Raw genomic sequence first — 15743 nt, forward strand, 5'->3', positions numbered from 1 at the left:
ATTGAGCTGCATAAATGAATACGTTATTCAGCATCTCTGGTGAGTAGGCTGTTTTTAAAAAAAAATATTTATTTGTATTAGCTTTACTGGCCTTGCACAGCATTTGGCATCGTCCACTGATCCTCCATCCATCCATCCATTTTCTGAGCCACTTCTCCTCACTAGGGTCGCGGGCGTGCTGGAGCCTATCCCAGCTGTCATCGGGCAGGAGGCGGGGTACACCCTGAACTGGTTGCCAGCCAATCGCAGGGAACATAGGAACAAACAACCATTCGCACTCACAGTCATGCCTACGGGCAATTTAGAGTCTCCAATTCATGCATGTTTTTGGGATGTGGGAGGAAACCGGAGTACCCGGAGAAAACCCACGCAGGCACGGGGAGAACATGCAAACTCCACACAGGCAAGGCCCGGGATTGAACCCGGGTCCTCAGAACTGTGAGGCTGACGCTCTAACCAGTCGGCCACCGTGCCGCCGTCCACTGATCCTGTTCCCCGAAATGTATCAAGGAGCCTACCAACTGCATTGTGATGAACAACAGAAGTCTCTGGGGGGAAAAAAATTACGACCTCAGAATACCTGTTGGACGAGATATGCACGTTCTGCAGTTGTTGAAACCATATTGGGGTTGAAATCTGAAATATAAAACACACTGTACTCATATTACCCGTGATCCTAGTCATTTATAGAGTGTATATACCTGTAGAAATGGACACTCATGTTGACATACATTTTGTTTATCTTGCAATTACTGCAATTATAGATGCAATTTTTCCAATAACAGGAACAGTTGTGGCCAATTTTGTCAATTCGAGGGCGCACTGATTATTACAAAATGTCAGTCAACAGCTTCAGTTAAAAAGACACTGGTTTAATGGAACCCTACTGCACCCTCTTTCTGTGCAGTTCTAAAGTTCTACTTTAGTTTTACTACATTGACTTTGAAAACCATGCAATGTCACAGATTGTGACTGTAGCGGCGTTGCGACATATTTAGCCAGTTTAGGACAGCTAGCTTGTAGCCTCACGCATGCGCCAAATAATCATGGTTGTTCATAGAATGATTTTTTTTAAAACAAAGCGTAAAGTTCTTACTAACCACTCAAGCAGTCATTACGCTCAAGTGACAATCAAACGTGTCTGTGTGTGAAAATGTATTCACTTTAGGAGGAGATAACACAAACTAGAGCAAGTACGTTGCTAGCATGCTAACTGAAATGCAACTTCCTGTAGCGAATGTCACAATAATATTTTAATGACTATTAACTTTTCGTGGATATGAATATTTTGCAATAATTGTATTATAAATTAAAGTTTAATAATTATTTAAAGTTATGTGAGTTGCTGCCATGCAACAAAGCGAATGTATTTGCCCCGAGAACATAAAGATAACCTTTAATTTGAAAAGCAAAGAGCAAGTGCTGCCACCTGCTGACTCATTTCCCTATTTCATCTTTTCCGTCCCCACGCAGTGATTGTGTGGGAGCAAACACTTATTTCTACACAAACTTCAACTAAGATTATTTTTATTAAAAGCTCGTTAAAGTACAAGTCTGCCATCGACGCTGTAAAAAAAAAAAAAAAAAAAAAAAAAAACGAAGCTCCGCCTACTGAGCAACTGTCAACAAAGTAACGCTGCAGCAGCGTGAGGTCGCAAAAAAGGTAAAAAAACTAAATCACGATTCATTACTTTAATTTGTTATTTGTAACGTGCAGTTGCAGTTAGTTTCACGTTGATAAGAGGCAATGGTAACACGTTCAAACGTCAAATGTTGTTCAAATTGTGATAGCTTCCACGCACAACTTGTCATATCCTGCTTTGTGACACAAAGACCGTGTGTAGTTAATACATCTCATGTTTAAAAAATATATATTTTTAGCCATGTCCTCGCTAACCAGCGTGTCGCAACCTGTCAGCTGACATCCAAAACAACATTTCTGTCCACCTCGTTTTTCAACAAGCTAACGAGTTAGCTTGGCTAAGGCTGTGACGTCAGCGTTTGTTATTGTGAGGCTTGCTGGCGGTGGGGGGCGTGGCTTGTTACAAGACGTACAGGCGGTATGACGCGACGGCGAGTTAGCATGTGGAGCTAACCTAGCACCGCTTTGATTGGCGTAAAGCTAATTATTGTTGAAACTCAGCTCAAGTTTGGGGTCGGCTCTGAGTACAAAGTACACAGTAGTACATCGTTCAATTAGAGGTGAGTCGATTAATCGACAACTAATCAATCATCCAATCAATCGACAACTATATCTCGATTATTAAATAATCGTGAGTTGCAGCCCCCAAAAAATATATAAGATAAGCTAAATAATCAAGAAATTACATTCGGCATCATTCGGCACAGTTTACATGTTCAAAAGGAGTAGGAGGAAATAAAAAACACATCTGTAATTCAGTTGTACCTAGTGCAATGACAATAAAGACGTTATTCTTTTTTTAGCTGGTCCTACCCCTTAGTCTCTAAATAATTCGTATCTTATAATATATTAATACAAGGGAAGAAATGTGGCTTAAAGTTGTCAACACTGACTGCTTGTGTAATCTAGCTCCTCTCTGTTCGTTACGTTAAGCAGTGCACGTCAGCGTTGAAATACAGACACCATCAAAAAACAAAACAAAAAAAATAATGTGATGTAATTTTGAATAAATGTTTTTTGTCTCCAGCTGCAGGAAGTGTGTGGCCCGCCTCCTCTGTTTTGTGACACCATGTGGATCGTCACATAGGTTCGTTTTTTTTTTTTTTTTTCACAGCCCCAAACATGACATGGGGGAGAATTTTTACTTTAGCCGCAATATAATCGACATGGCGTACCCGCCAAAAGCTCAATTGTGGCCACAAATGTCAATTTCGTGCACACCTTACATCTATCTATATTGTGGCCGCAATTAATTTTATTCGTTTTCCGTAGAGATCTTCTAGGTTTTTTTCTTCTGCGTCTTCTTTGGACCATGTCGGCGTTGGGAGTGATTGACAGCGACTCGTGAAGACGCCATGTGCTGAGTCACCGTTCGGACAGACGCATCATCTTCATCATCATCATCATCATCATCAGAAGAACAACAACTACAACAACATGTCCGGCTCCAAGCCGGCGTCAGAAGTCGACTCGTCGTGCCCTTCTCCTGCCGTGACAGACGCTGCCAAGGAACTTATTGTAACCACGGCAACAGTGGGGTCAGAGGTCACGGGCCAGGTCACGAGCGGCGACGATGACAGCTCTCAGGCCAATCAGGAGGAGGGGGCGGAGCCAACACCATCAGAAAATGGACCGACACACGACAACGCGGAAGAAGAGATGCCAGGGGGCGGGTTTACAGGTGAGCGATGATTGTTTCCACGGTTACGCCTGGTGTGGCTGTGCCGTGGTTTAGCAACATCATTTCAGTCATGTTTCAGTCGTTTTTGTCATGCGTCAGTCACATTTCAGTCATGTTTTTAAAAACTTCTTTCAGTCATTTTTGAGTTCTTGTTTCAGCCCAAATTTTGAGTAACATTTCAGTCATATTTTCAGTCGTGTTTTTTAAATGTTAGACATATTTCAGTCATGTTTTAGCCGTGTTTCATCACATTTTAGTCATCTTTTGGGAATTTTTTTTTTTGCCATTATGTTTCAGTCATGTTTTATCCACGTTTCAGTCACATTTCAGTCATGTTTCATCAGTTTTAGTCATATTTCCATCGTGTTTCAGTCATCTTTTATTAACGTTTTAGCCATATTTCTGTCAGGTTTCAGTCATGTTTGTCACATTCTGCTCTATTTCCAGCCATGTTTCAGTCATATTTCTGTCATTTTTTAAAATAACGTTTCAGCCACGTCACATTGAGGTTTCAAGTCATGTTTCAGTCTCATTCCAGTCATGTTTCATGTCAGGACCTGATGCGGAGGCGATGGAGAGTTCCTCTGTGGCGACGGCCGACAGTTCAGACGAGCTGCGAGAGTCCAGCGACTCCGCGTCCTTCTCCATTCCCAGTCTGGATCTGTCCGAGGGGACGCCAGTGGCGGCGGCCGTGGCGGGAAGCTCGCAGGAGGCGGACGACGTCTTGTCGTCGTCTTACTCCGCGTTGGGGGCGGAGGGATGCTCGCCGAGTTTGAAGGACGATGAGGTGGCAGGTGAAGCTCAAATTCCAACAATGACGGCATGACGAAGAAGCACCATGAAGTCGTGACTGTAGTTGTCCTCCTGGCCAAAGGGGGCGCCGTGCCCGCCGACGCGCCGGCTGGCGCATCAGCGGCGTATTACCTGGTCAAGTGGATTACCTGGAAGGAGAAAAAGACGCCCATCATCACGCAGAGCGACAATGGACCCTGCCCCCTGCTGGCCATCATGAACATACTCTTCCTGCGCTGGAAGGTACGACACCGCCTGTACACACCCAAAAACAATGCGTGTGTGTGTGCGTGCGTGCGTCTACATATGTGTGTGTGTCCAGGCAAAACTTCCTGCTCAGACTGAAGTTGTCACCACAGAAGACCTGATGGCTCACCTGGGTAAGCTGCCGCCTATGACATCATGATGACATCATCAACACCTCCATCACATGGCCTGTGCGTGTGTGCGTCCTTTGTTTTTCGTGTATGCAGGCGAGTGTGTGCTGTCAGTTACGCCGAGAGAAAAGACAAACGGGATGGAGCTCAACTTCCAACAGGTACACACACGCACGCACGCACGCACGCACACGCAAACGTTTTCTGATGTTCACTTGCTACTTGCTTCACTAACATGGCTAAAAGAAGTCCGGAACATTTCTGAAACTTGGCTTAAACATGACTGACGCATTTGTCAAACCCGGCTAAAATGTGACTGAAATATGTAACAGCACGAAACATGGCTGAAACATGCTTAAAACTTGACTAACTTTACTAATAAATGACTGAAATATACAGAAAACATCGGCAAAACATGACTGAACCATGAAACAGGACAAAAACATGGCTGAAATGCGTCGGAAGTCACACTTCATCGACACTTTGTTCTTGTGTGTGCGTGCATCAGAACATGAGCGACGCCATGGCGGTGCTGCCAAAACTGTCGACGGGTCTGGACGTGAACGTTCGCTTCACGGGCGTGACGGACTTCGAGTACACGCCCGAGTGCATCGTCTTTGACCTGTTGGACATCCCGCTGTACCACGGATGGCTGGTCGACCCCCAGGTGACCCCGCCCCCGCCCGCCGGCCGCCCCCCCCCCCCCCGACAGGACGCACTGTTGACCCTGTTGCGTGTGTGCACGTGCGTGTCTAGAGTCCAGAGTTGCTGGCTGCTGTTGGTAAACTGAGTTACAACCAGCTGGTGGAGAAGATCATTGACTACAAACATTCGACGGACAGCAGACAAGTCAGTGAAGGTAACGCACACACACACAAACACAGGAAGCCGATGCAATCAGGTGCAAATGTTGTGACTTCTGACCCGTTTCAGTTACATTTTAGTCATGTTTTATTCAGGTTTGGCATATGCGTGCGTCTGCGTGTGTGCGTGCAGGGCTGGCGGCCGAGCACTTCCTGGAGACGACGGCGACTCAGCTGTCCTATCACGGTCTGTGTGAGCTCAACACCGCCGCCAAAGAAGGGGAAATGTGCGTTTTCTTCAGGAACAACCACTTCAGTACCATGATCAAACACAAGGTGGCGACACACACACACACCATCATGTTTCAGTCGTGTTCACAGTTTGGTCGTGTTTGTCATGCTGCAAACATGTTTCAGACATGTTTCAGTCATGTGGAAATCCGTTTTCAAGTTTTAGTCCGTTTCAGTCATGGCTTAGTCACGTCTTAGACATGTTTAAATCATGTTATCGTCATGTTTTAAACATGGTTCGGTCATTTCAATCATGGTTTAGTCCAGTTTCAGACATCTATGAAAAATGTTTCAGTCAGAGTTTAGTTATGTTTCAATCATCGTTTAGTCATTTTTAAGTCATTTTCAATTATGTTTTTGTCCATTTTAGACATGTTTTAGTCACGTTTCAAGGATGTTTCAGTCCCATTTTTCCCATTTTAGTCATGTTTCACGTTGCTGGCTTGACTGTGTTCCCCCCTCAGGGCCACTTGTACCTGCTGGTGACAGACCAGGGCTTCCTGCGTGAGGAGGGCCTGGTCTGGGAGTCTCTCCACAACGTGGAAGGAGACGGAAACTTCTGCGACTCCGACTTCCGCCTGTGTCATCCTCCTCAGAGAGACGCGGCGCCCCCCAGTGTCGCCCCGGCACCTTGCGACCAACAGCAGCAGCGCCAGATTGACCAGGTAGCACACACACGGACATGTTTTAGTCCTTTTCTAAGCGCCGTTTCAGCCATGTTCCAGAATTGTTTTAAATGGCTCACGGCGGCGGCAAAACATTTGTGCGTGTGTGCGCCTTAGGACTATCTGGTGGCGGTGTCCCTGCAGCAGGAGAGCAGTGGCGGGGGGGCCTCGGGGCAACTCAGCGACTTGGAGTTGGCCCGACAGCTGCAAGAGGAAGAATACCAACAACAACAACAACAGCAGCAGCAACAACAACAACAAGGACCACAACAGGCAGCCCCGCAGGTAACCGTGGCAACACACACACTCAACGTTTCAGTCATGCTGTAACATGACTTTCCAGACTTGTTTTAGTCATGTTTTATAACATTTCAGTCATGTTTTAGCCACTTTTTAGTCATGTTTTAGGTCTATATTGGTCATATTTTTTTAGATTTGTTTCAGATATGTTGCAGTCAACGTTTTCATCACATTTCAGTCATGTTTGATGTTTCAGTCATGTTAACATGCTGGTGTCTATCTAGGTCAGAGGTCAGGGTTCCCAGGCAGGAGGGGCCAGGAGAAGAGAAAAAGACTCCGACTGTGTCCTGCTTTAACTTGTCCCCCCCAAAGTACCTGTAGCACACGCATATAATGCCAAACCTCAGTGCTTTGTGACTTTGCGTTTGGTTTTGGTGAAGGTTTGTCAAAGGTCACGTGTCATAACAAGCTCCTCCCACTAGCTTGTGGGCTAATAAAGGCGTCGCTACGCTTACCAAGTGCTCACTCTTTTCTCCACTTTTATTTATACATTATGTATATATAGTACAGGGGTCGGTAAACGTAAATACTCAAAAGAGCCATTTTGATTGTCTCCCACAGAAAAAAAAAAGAGAGAGCCACAAAGTAGGGATAAACACTGCATATATTGTTCTTTTTTTATTTGGATGTATAAAACCTATAGTGTTTTGCATTTCTGAAATCAGGTCACTGCTACGGAGAACACAAAAATATTTCTGCATGTAACAAAAACTCAGCTAATAGATGATTGGTTGAAGCTCACTTGAAAATAAAATATTCGATGTCTATTTGAATTGTCCAAGCATTCATGGAATTAAAACCAAACTTAAATTAGCGAACCAAAAATTCATTCTGCTTGTGTGTTCTGACATTTTATCGCATGTGGAGCGTGCAGTCAGCTGTCAATTTGGGGGGGGGGGGGGGAAATGACTGTTTGACTTAACAAAATAATATATATATTTGCCAAAATAACAGCCAATAGAAATATTGATTTTACCTGGTAGGATTTTTGCTCCAGAATCTCAGCGTCGGCACATCAGGGCCGTAGATCTCCCCTTTATTTTCACGCACAATTCTAAGCTGTCATCTGTGAGTGGTGAGCAATGTTGCTTTCTAATGTAATTAATGTAGTATTAAACTTTCAGTTTTCTCCAGAAACTTGTCTTTTCTCTTGATTTATCCATGATTTAGCAACCGGGTGTCAAATAGGCTCAATACAGCTTGGTGTCACACATCACGTGTCTATGACATGAATTTGGAACAACGAGAAAAATACATATATTTTAATGTCACAGGAGCAGCATAATCTCCAAATTTAGGATTACATTTGACAAACTAATGAACTCATTTTAGTTTAAATACTCCTTTATTTTGCAAAGTCACAAAGAGCCCAAGCAGACAGATGAGAGCGCCACATGCGGCTCTGGAGCCGCGGCTAGCAGACCCCTTGGTATTGTAGAATGTTTTGTTTTTCTTTTTAAAGATGTTAAAGGAGCACTTCAGACAAGTTTTCACATTCAAACTGAATTTTTTTTATTTGCACTTTTTTTTTATCAAATAGTTGAAAGAAGGAAAAAGGCAACAGTACTTATTTTGTTTTCATGGGCCTGTTTGCATTCTCAACAAACGGGAACAAAAAAATGTCAGCTAGCTGGCTAACGGAACACTGTGCTTTCTCTTTTGTGGTTAAAAAAGAGAAAAAGTTTCACTGATCGTGATCAGCTGTCAACCAAAACAGTTACTTTATTCCAGTTTAGAGTTTTTTTGTACCCCCCTAAAAGTTAGCTGGTTAGTACAATTTGACAGCCCTGCAGTAAATATAAATATAGACTGTACATTTATTATTAGAATTCATACTAAAGTGTGTTAGCAGTAGGCTACTACTAGGCTAGGCTAGCTCCTCGCTAACAATACAAAGGTGTGAGTTCACATAAAGTGTCTTCAATCAGGTCCTCCTATAGCAGTCGTACAAACGAAACGTAAATGCGCCGCCTGATTGGCTGGAGTCAATCCCAGGAATGTAGTGTCAGCCAATCGCAGAGCGACAACAGATTCATGAAGTGTAAACTTAGTGCATGTGTTCTTTAGGAAACAAAACCAGGTTCCTTTTAAACGATAAAAATGCTTCATTTTAAAATGCTGCGGCAACATGAAATTGCTAACGGACCTTCGTTCAACATGTAAACAAAACGTGGCTTCCGTGATCATGCTAATATTAGCACGTTGGCGTTCCCGTCACAACTCTGAGATGTTGTGAAGTTTTCGACTGGAAGAAAACGACAAAACAAAAACATTCAGCGTCTGCCCTGTGTGCAAGGTTAGCATAAATGCTAAAGCTAAAACGCCAGGCTAGTGCAGGAATGTTGGCAGAAGTGTGGCAGCGACACGACGCAACACAAAAGCTACTTTTCATCACGCGGAGCCTCGGCGTGCTTCAGTAGAGCGAGAGGCAACGGAAGAAGGCGAAGAAGTAGCAGCCGAAGAAAAAGAAGATAAGGCAGCTCAAGTAGCTCTAGAAGGAAAAGTAAGCAGGATAAAAGCAGATGAAAAAAGAAAAAAAATACTACTAAAAAGCACAAAAACAATAAGCAGCATCAGAAAAAAAGCTGAAAATAAACAAATGAAGCAGAAGAAAATAGGAAACAGCAGAAGTAAAACAAAAAAAAGATGAAGAAGCGGGAATACTAAAGAGAAGAAGACGGAAGCATCCAAAAATAAGAAAGAAGCAGAATAATAAGCAGACACATAAAGGTTGAGCTTTGGAGGAAGGTCGAGTCGAGCGCCGTTTTTCCCGGCGGTGTCGTCGGCGTCGCGGGTGGCAACGGAATCACATGATCCCGTTGGTGACGTACTGGTAGGAGTCGTAGAGTTTGGTGGTGATGGAGCGCACCGAGCCGTCCACCAGCTGCTCCAGCAGCAGCTGCAGCTGCTCCTCCGTCAGGCTCATGTGGAAACGCTCCTTCAGGCCGCGGATGGTCCCCGTGCCCTGGAAGCACGCCAGCTGCGACCCTACGGAAAAAAACGCACACCATCAAAACCACGCCACAAACTACACCATCTTTGGCACTTTGTTCGGATATACCTTGCTGCATGATCTCCACGATGTGCAGCACCTTGTCCATGTGCTTCCTGGCCGCGATCATTCCCTGGAGCATCAGCATCTTGTAGTACACGAACATGTCTCCATCCAGGCCGCCCATCACCTGAACACGCAAAAGGGTGGCACGGAAGTCACGTACGTCACGGCTTCAGCTTCCGACTTTCAAGCGAGTCCCGAGTTCGAAAAGCGCCGGCTTCGGTCACGCGACGCGCACTCACGTCCACAAACTCCGGGGTGAGCTTGAAGGCGGACGTCTCGAAGCCGAGATTGCGAGGAGAACTGGACAAGATGAAGCCGAAGTCGATGTGAATGATGTGGCCTTCCGAGTCCACCAGGATGTTACCGTTGTGTCTGCGCAGACAAAATGGCTGCGTAGTCAAGGAACGTTTCCATGGTAACAGATACTTTGTCATTCAGTTGTCTTTAACTTTTAAGTACAATGAATGTTGCTGATTATGGTGTTACTTGGACAGCCAAGTATCTTCTCAGGTGCTACGCGGTGTAAAAATGGCTTAGCATGAAGACCATGATTAAGGGCCCACTGCTAGCTTAGCTTAGCACAAAAGGGGTCCTCTGACCTGTCTTTGACTTGCAGGAGGTAACAAACGAGGCTGTAGCCGGCGCAGCTCTGCACAAAATTCCGCTGAGCGCTGAGGAACTGTTCGGTGGTGAAGCTGCCGTGTTCCTGCAGGAAGTAGTCCAGCAGCGACAGTTGACTCTGCTTGCGCACCTGACGCACAAACGACACGTACACATGGTGTCGACTTTTACAATCCATATTTGAAGATGTATCATCCGAGTAACCGATTTGTATGTTTTTCGCTTTTGCAAGAAATGTGAGAATGTCGGGCTCTCGGCGGGCGGGAGGTGATCGGAGGGTACTTGGTGGCCGGGGGGGTCGACATGAACACAGACATTGACGGGGACACTTAACATTTTATTGACAGCATAATGAAGGTGAGGATTCCGCCCGGCGGCGACGACACGTCTGCGTGTTGGTACCTGATGCAGCGACACGGCGTTGAGGACGGGTTCGATCATGCCGCTGTCTGCCGACATCACCAGGATCTTGTAAGGTTTGATCCACAGAGGAAGTCGCTCCTGACGCCAGATGGCCTTGAAGACAGCAAACACGCTCGTCGTCACGGTCGCCACGCTAACGTGCTAAGTGCGATGGGCGGGGAGGAAGGGGGCGGTACCTGCAGCTGCGTGAGCACCTGATAGGCCAGAAGCTCTTGTCTCAGGTCGTCTCCGCACTTGACGATGACGGGAAGGAGACGCCAGCTGGACAGGTGACCGTAAGGGGACGCCTCGCGGATGCGCCTGCACACGCACACACTTGTTGACTGGGGATGACATCCCGACACGACGGCGTGTGCGCGCGGTTGCGACTCCCACCTGACTTTTTCCTCCCAGGGCTCTTTGAGGGCGACGGCCGAGGGGTCCTCGGGGTCCTTTCTGAAGGAAGTGGGCGTGTGCGCCAGGTTCTCCGACAAGCGGCGTCTGCGGCCGACGCAGCGAGAACGTCAGCCGGAACGGGAACAGGAAGCGGACGAGGGCCGGCGCCGACTCACCTGATGTCTCCGGCGGCAACGAACACCTCCCTGCTCTCCACGCTGGTCAGGCTGTCCACCGAAAACTGACTCAGGTTGTCACTGCTGCTTGTCTGAACCTCCGCCGCGCAACAGGAAGCAGACAGGAAGTTAACAGAAATTAAACAGGAAGTAAACGGGGAAATAAACAGGAAGCTTGTTAGCATCAGGCTAGCGCTCACCGCCACCTGCAGCTGTCCGATGTCGTCCGTGGCCCAGGCGTCGTCGTCGTTGTCGTAGTTGTGGACGGCGGAGAAGTTGCCGGGGGCAGCGGGCGCGGCCGTGACGGCGCAGTCCGCGTTGTAGTCCAGGTTGTCGGCGGAGCGCGCCGAGCGGATCCGAGTCACGGGGATGCGTGCGGGAACGGCCGACGTCTCAAAGTTGTCGCACTCCAGCACCTCCACGTAGATGATGTATGGAGCCTGTCCACGCCACAGTCACGTCATATACATACAGTATACGTTTGACGAAAACCAATATTTTTATCTTACAGACAACGTAAACCAACGCATGTCACTTTTGATCTCATGAGTATGATCATATAATTGATTGATAATTCATACACAATTATACGGGGAAGCAGTAGCTCATCATGTGTAAGGACTTAGGCTTTGCCACTCTTTGACCTACTGCAAAAAATGATTTGTGGCGCTGCGCGTGTACGTCGGCGTGCGTGTACCGACCTTGTCCTTGGAGTTGAGCACGGCCGCCTGCGTGTGCGGGATCCGGACCAGGTGGTGCGGGAAGTCTGCGGTGGGCAGCCAAACTCTGGCGGGAAGTTTGTGGTTGAGCAGCGACAGTTCCGAGATCAGACGCTGCGTCTTCTGCTCCTTGCCGGGCAGCGACGCCAGGCGGCGACCGATGGCCAGCAGAGACTTGACCAGCTCGCGCTGAGGACGCAGACGCTCCGGCTGGAGGACACATCACAGCGTGTCATGGCGGTCAAACACATGTCGCAAGTGCTGGGGTCTTTCTTGATGACCCTCTCGCATTTCCCAATGCTTTTCTGTCTTGTTAATAATAATACCTAAAAATATAATCTTTTTTTTTTTTTTTAGCACTTTTCGTGTTCGGGGCCGGCTATACGCTGGCACGCGAGCTTGAGATTTCGAACCCCGAACCTCAGAACTATGTGGCAGACGTGCTAACCACTCCTGCACCGTGCTGCCATGGTGCAAATAACCACAACAAAATGGCGTCACTCACCTCCTCATGGACCGCCTCCACTTTGGGGTTACTTCCTGTCCTGCGCATGGCGGCGCCCGGCCCGCTGGGCGCGGCGGCGGCGGCGTCCGACTTGGACCGCTGGTGGGTCCTCCGCGAGGGGGACCCGCATGGCAACCGGTCGGCGTGGCTGCCGCGATGGCGACAGTGAGCGCGGTGGCGTGATGGCGAGGGCGTCCGCGGGAAGGCGGAGCCCCGGGCGGCGGCGGGGGGGCGCAGCTCGTCGGAGAGAATGAGTTTGCGGAGCTTGGCTCCGCGGGAATGTCGCTGGGCCGAGATGTGCATGTCGGACGAGTAGGCGCCCAGCAGCCACGTGCACAGTAAAGAGAACACGATGCTGCCCCCGCAGCGATGCACCTGGCAACCAATCGCAGATCAGAAGAAGACACGCAGCACAATTGAGCGCCTCAAATTGAAGTTGTTAAAAAAAAAAAAAAAAAGCTTGCATTGTGGAATACGCCTTGCTGTCTGTTAAATCCTTCCTTTTTAGACGATACGACAGAAAGTTCCAAGTGGCAGCGATCTGATAAAGAAGGCGAAACACACGACAGAACTTAAAAAAGAACACCGAAAACGACTCCCTTCGCTGTATACGCCATCGAGACTCTTCACTAAGAGTAAAGGTGATGTCAAATGTTCATTTATCCACTTCGTTAGTCATTTACAATTATTTCACTCTGTTTTGTTATGTGAAGCTATAATTATTGTCAATAAAATTTATTTTTTGTACATATTTCTTGGGTGTCTGGAACGGATGACTTGGATTTACATTGTTTCCAGTAGGAAATAATGCTTTGGATTTCGCACGATTGGATTTTTGGTCAGACTCTCTGGAACGGATTCATCACGAAAACCGCAGTTCCGTTGTGCGACTCACCAGGTAAGGCTTGATGGCGTCGCCCACCTCGGCGTCCATGTGCACGTACATGCTGAGCAACTGCGGCAGGTAAAAATCGACCTCGCCGGCGGGGAAGCTGAAGAGGCGGTTCCCGATGTACGCCTGCACGCCGGGCTCCTTGGACTTGAACAGGTACGCCACCGCCATGGACACGTCGAACAGCTTGGACTCGAACAGGCGCAGCAGCCACGACGACTGATTGGACGACGGAGACGGGCCGTGCCCGTTCGCCTCGTCGTCGTCCTCCTCTTTGATGACGCCTTCCTGCTTCTGCATTTGGACTTGGAGCAGAACTTCCTTGCAGGCCTTCAGCGCCACCTCAGCGTCGATCACTGGCCAAAGAAAAACAGCAGCCGCCAACATCACAACCAAAAAGGTCAAATATATCCTCACCTTCCTCAATGAATGGCCCGAGTCATTTCTTTGAGCAAAGAAGTTGATTTTCTTTTCATGCAGCCGCCCAGAGAAAGACATGGAGAAAAGAAACGAGAGCTGCTCCACAACAACGGAAAAGAGAAAAAGATAAGAGGGAAAATAAAGAAAGAAATAAAGAGGGAAAGAATGATAAAAGGAGCACAGAGAGAAAAGAAAAAGCAAGAAAAGAAATAGAAATAGAAAACAATGAGCCCCTCGGTCCAGATGCCCCCCCGCCCCCCACACTCACCTTGCTCCGCCCCCTCTTTGGGGTCCGGCGGGGGGTCGGCGTTGGCGTCGGCGTCGCTGCTGAGGCTGCCGCTGCTGCTGGCCACGCTGCCGCTGGGGCTGGAGCTGCGGGGGCTGGCGCTGGGCGACGACGGCCGCTCGTCCCGGCAGGGCGGCGGCAGCGGCGGCTGGGGGCGGGGCTGCGGGTGACGGTGGTGGCGGCGGCGGGACGGGCAGTCCGACGAACTCTCGGAACAGCTCGACGACGAGGACGACGACGAGGACGACGAGGCGCTGGAAGGGGACGAGGGGCACGAGAAGCTGGTAGGCGACGAAGACGGGGGGGCGGGCGCCGAGGCGGGGGCCGCCGCCGCGTGGGTGGGGCTCAGGTGGAGCAGACGCAGGGCGGGAGAGAAGGAAACCTCCGTGTCGGCCATCTCTGCGGAGGGCAACACAAAGTCGGCTACTTAGATATTGCGCAGTTTATAGCACGTTTCATTTATTATGTAAACAGTATTGATATGTTCATTTGTTCATATTTGATCATTTCTTCTTCTTATTTCATACATCCATTAGAAATACGACGAGACAATGTCATCAAAATGTTTCTCCATGAGAATGATTAACCGCAAAGTCTCAACGCCGTCAAACATGTTTTGTGTTCTTGGAAGACGACACCAGCAGCTGCTGTTATTATTCTTTGTGTACATGTTTCGGTTTTATTTACGGCCGCTTCCTTGTTCGTCGAAGCGGCGTCCTGATTGGCGACATTACTAAAACTTCTTGCTGTCTGGGGAAAAATCACGTTCATACAAAAAACAACAACAACAACATAGGGAAGGATGTGTTTTGTGTTCCTCGGTCAGGTCGCTTTTTGATTGGCCAACGTTCCGTTCCTCGTCACAAGACTCAGGAGACGTCAGATTTTTGGCCGTAAATATTTGAACGTTTGATATTATTGGCCCCAAACCATATGGAACCCCTGTTATCGGGACAAACCCCTGTTATCGGGACAAATCCACTCTGAACACACATCAGACCTAAGAATCGACTTTTAGGGGGATCTTATGAAACGTAAAATAATCTGCCGTTGGTCGTTCTTAGTTGGGAAGGCGCAAAATTTGCACAAAACAGCCCGATTATCTTCATGTGTTTGTGACCTCACTAGTACAATGCTCAAATAACTTTATCATCACACACACTCGCATCACTGATATCTGGAAGATCACAGACTTCCTGTGACGTCACCGTTGACTTCAACTTGTTGACGTCACAACAACGAAGGCCCGTCTTCTTGTGACGTCACGAGACAACGCGAGGCCAACTTTGTTGACGAGTGACGTGTTTGCGCATGCGTGTTAGCCGCACAGAGGATGAAGACGATGAGGATGGAAGACGCAACAAATGAACATATAAATGTACAAATTGGTAAATTCACACGAGGCAGGAAGAGAGGGGGTGGGGGGGGGGGGGCACTTACCGGAAGGGAAATGAGGGAAGTTAGGCCGCTTTCGACGCCGTCCAAATGTGTGTCGCGGTTTCTTCTTCAGGCGCCTCTCGAGTCCACTTTGACATCCGGTTGCGCTTTCACAGCATCCGCGCAGCCATCCGGTTCTGTTGAGCTTCGTTTGTGGACGTGTTGATGATCGGTCTGATTTGTTTTCAGGCAGCAGTGACGCAATATCAATCGCATTCCCGAGATGCAGCAATAGCACACTTCCGGTTCTGGTTGGCATAATAAGAGCGTCCACGTTCGG

At 48.0% G+C, this 15743-nt stretch overlaps 2 protein-coding genes across 5 annotated transcripts; one reads left to right on the forward strand and one right to left on the reverse strand.

The window, feature by feature from the left end:
- The first annotated feature begins 20 nt into the window (after window positions 1–20).
- mindy1 (MINDY lysine 48 deubiquitinase 1) lies at window positions 21–7318 on the forward strand. 2 transcript variants are annotated; one of them, XM_061759827.1, is made up of 13 exons: window positions 21–39; window positions 2670–2729; window positions 2915–3323; window positions 3878–4117; window positions 4198–4358; window positions 4438–4495; window positions 4589–4653; window positions 5001–5159; window positions 5249–5351; window positions 5489–5631; window positions 6051–6251; window positions 6369–6536; window positions 6776–7318. In XM_061759827.1, exons 3-13 carry the CDS (start codon window positions 3080–3082, stop codon window positions 6845–6847), a joined length of 1614 nt encoding a protein of 537 aa, XP_061615811.1. In that variant the 5' UTR covers window positions 21–39; window positions 2670–2729; window positions 2915–3079; the 3' UTR covers window positions 6848–7318. The 2 variants fall into 2 exon arrangements, with proteins under 2 accessions (XP_061615811.1, XP_061615810.1); XM_061759826.1 differs by lacking the exon at window positions 21–39 and adding an exon at window positions 1450–1663.
- Window positions 7319–7798: 480 nt separating this feature from the next.
- LOC133470894 (phosphatidylinositol 4-kinase beta-like) lies at window positions 7799–15737 on the reverse strand. Of its 3 annotated transcripts, none has more exons than XM_061759819.1 (14): window positions 15467–15737; window positions 14009–14425; window positions 13324–13676; window positions 12429–12803; window positions 11906–12133; window positions 11405–11644; window positions 11205–11296; window positions 11029–11133; window positions 10830–10953; window positions 10633–10746; window positions 10209–10360; window positions 9849–9981; window positions 9613–9733; window positions 7799–9539 (listed from the first exon to the last, which is right to left on the reverse strand). In XM_061759819.1, the coding sequence occupies exons 1-14, from the start codon at window positions 15720–15722 to the stop codon at window positions 9358–9360; spliced, it is 2892 nt and encodes a 963-aa protein (XP_061615803.1). In that variant the 5' UTR covers window positions 15723–15737; the 3' UTR covers window positions 7799–9357. The 3 variants fall into 3 exon arrangements, with proteins under 3 accessions (XP_061615803.1, XP_061615802.1, XP_061615801.1); XM_061759818.1 differs by having other exon boundaries at window positions 11205–11302; XM_061759817.1 differs by having other exon boundaries at window positions 11205–11644.
- Between the last annotated feature and the right edge of the window lie 6 nt (window positions 15738–15743).

Source organism: Phyllopteryx taeniolatus, chromosome 21 (assembly GCF_024500385.1).
Source record: "Phyllopteryx taeniolatus isolate TA_2022b chromosome 21, UOR_Ptae_1.2, whole genome shotgun sequence".
In the NCBI taxonomy this organism is placed as follows: domain Eukaryota; kingdom Metazoa; phylum Chordata; class Actinopteri; order Syngnathiformes; family Syngnathidae; genus Phyllopteryx; species Phyllopteryx taeniolatus.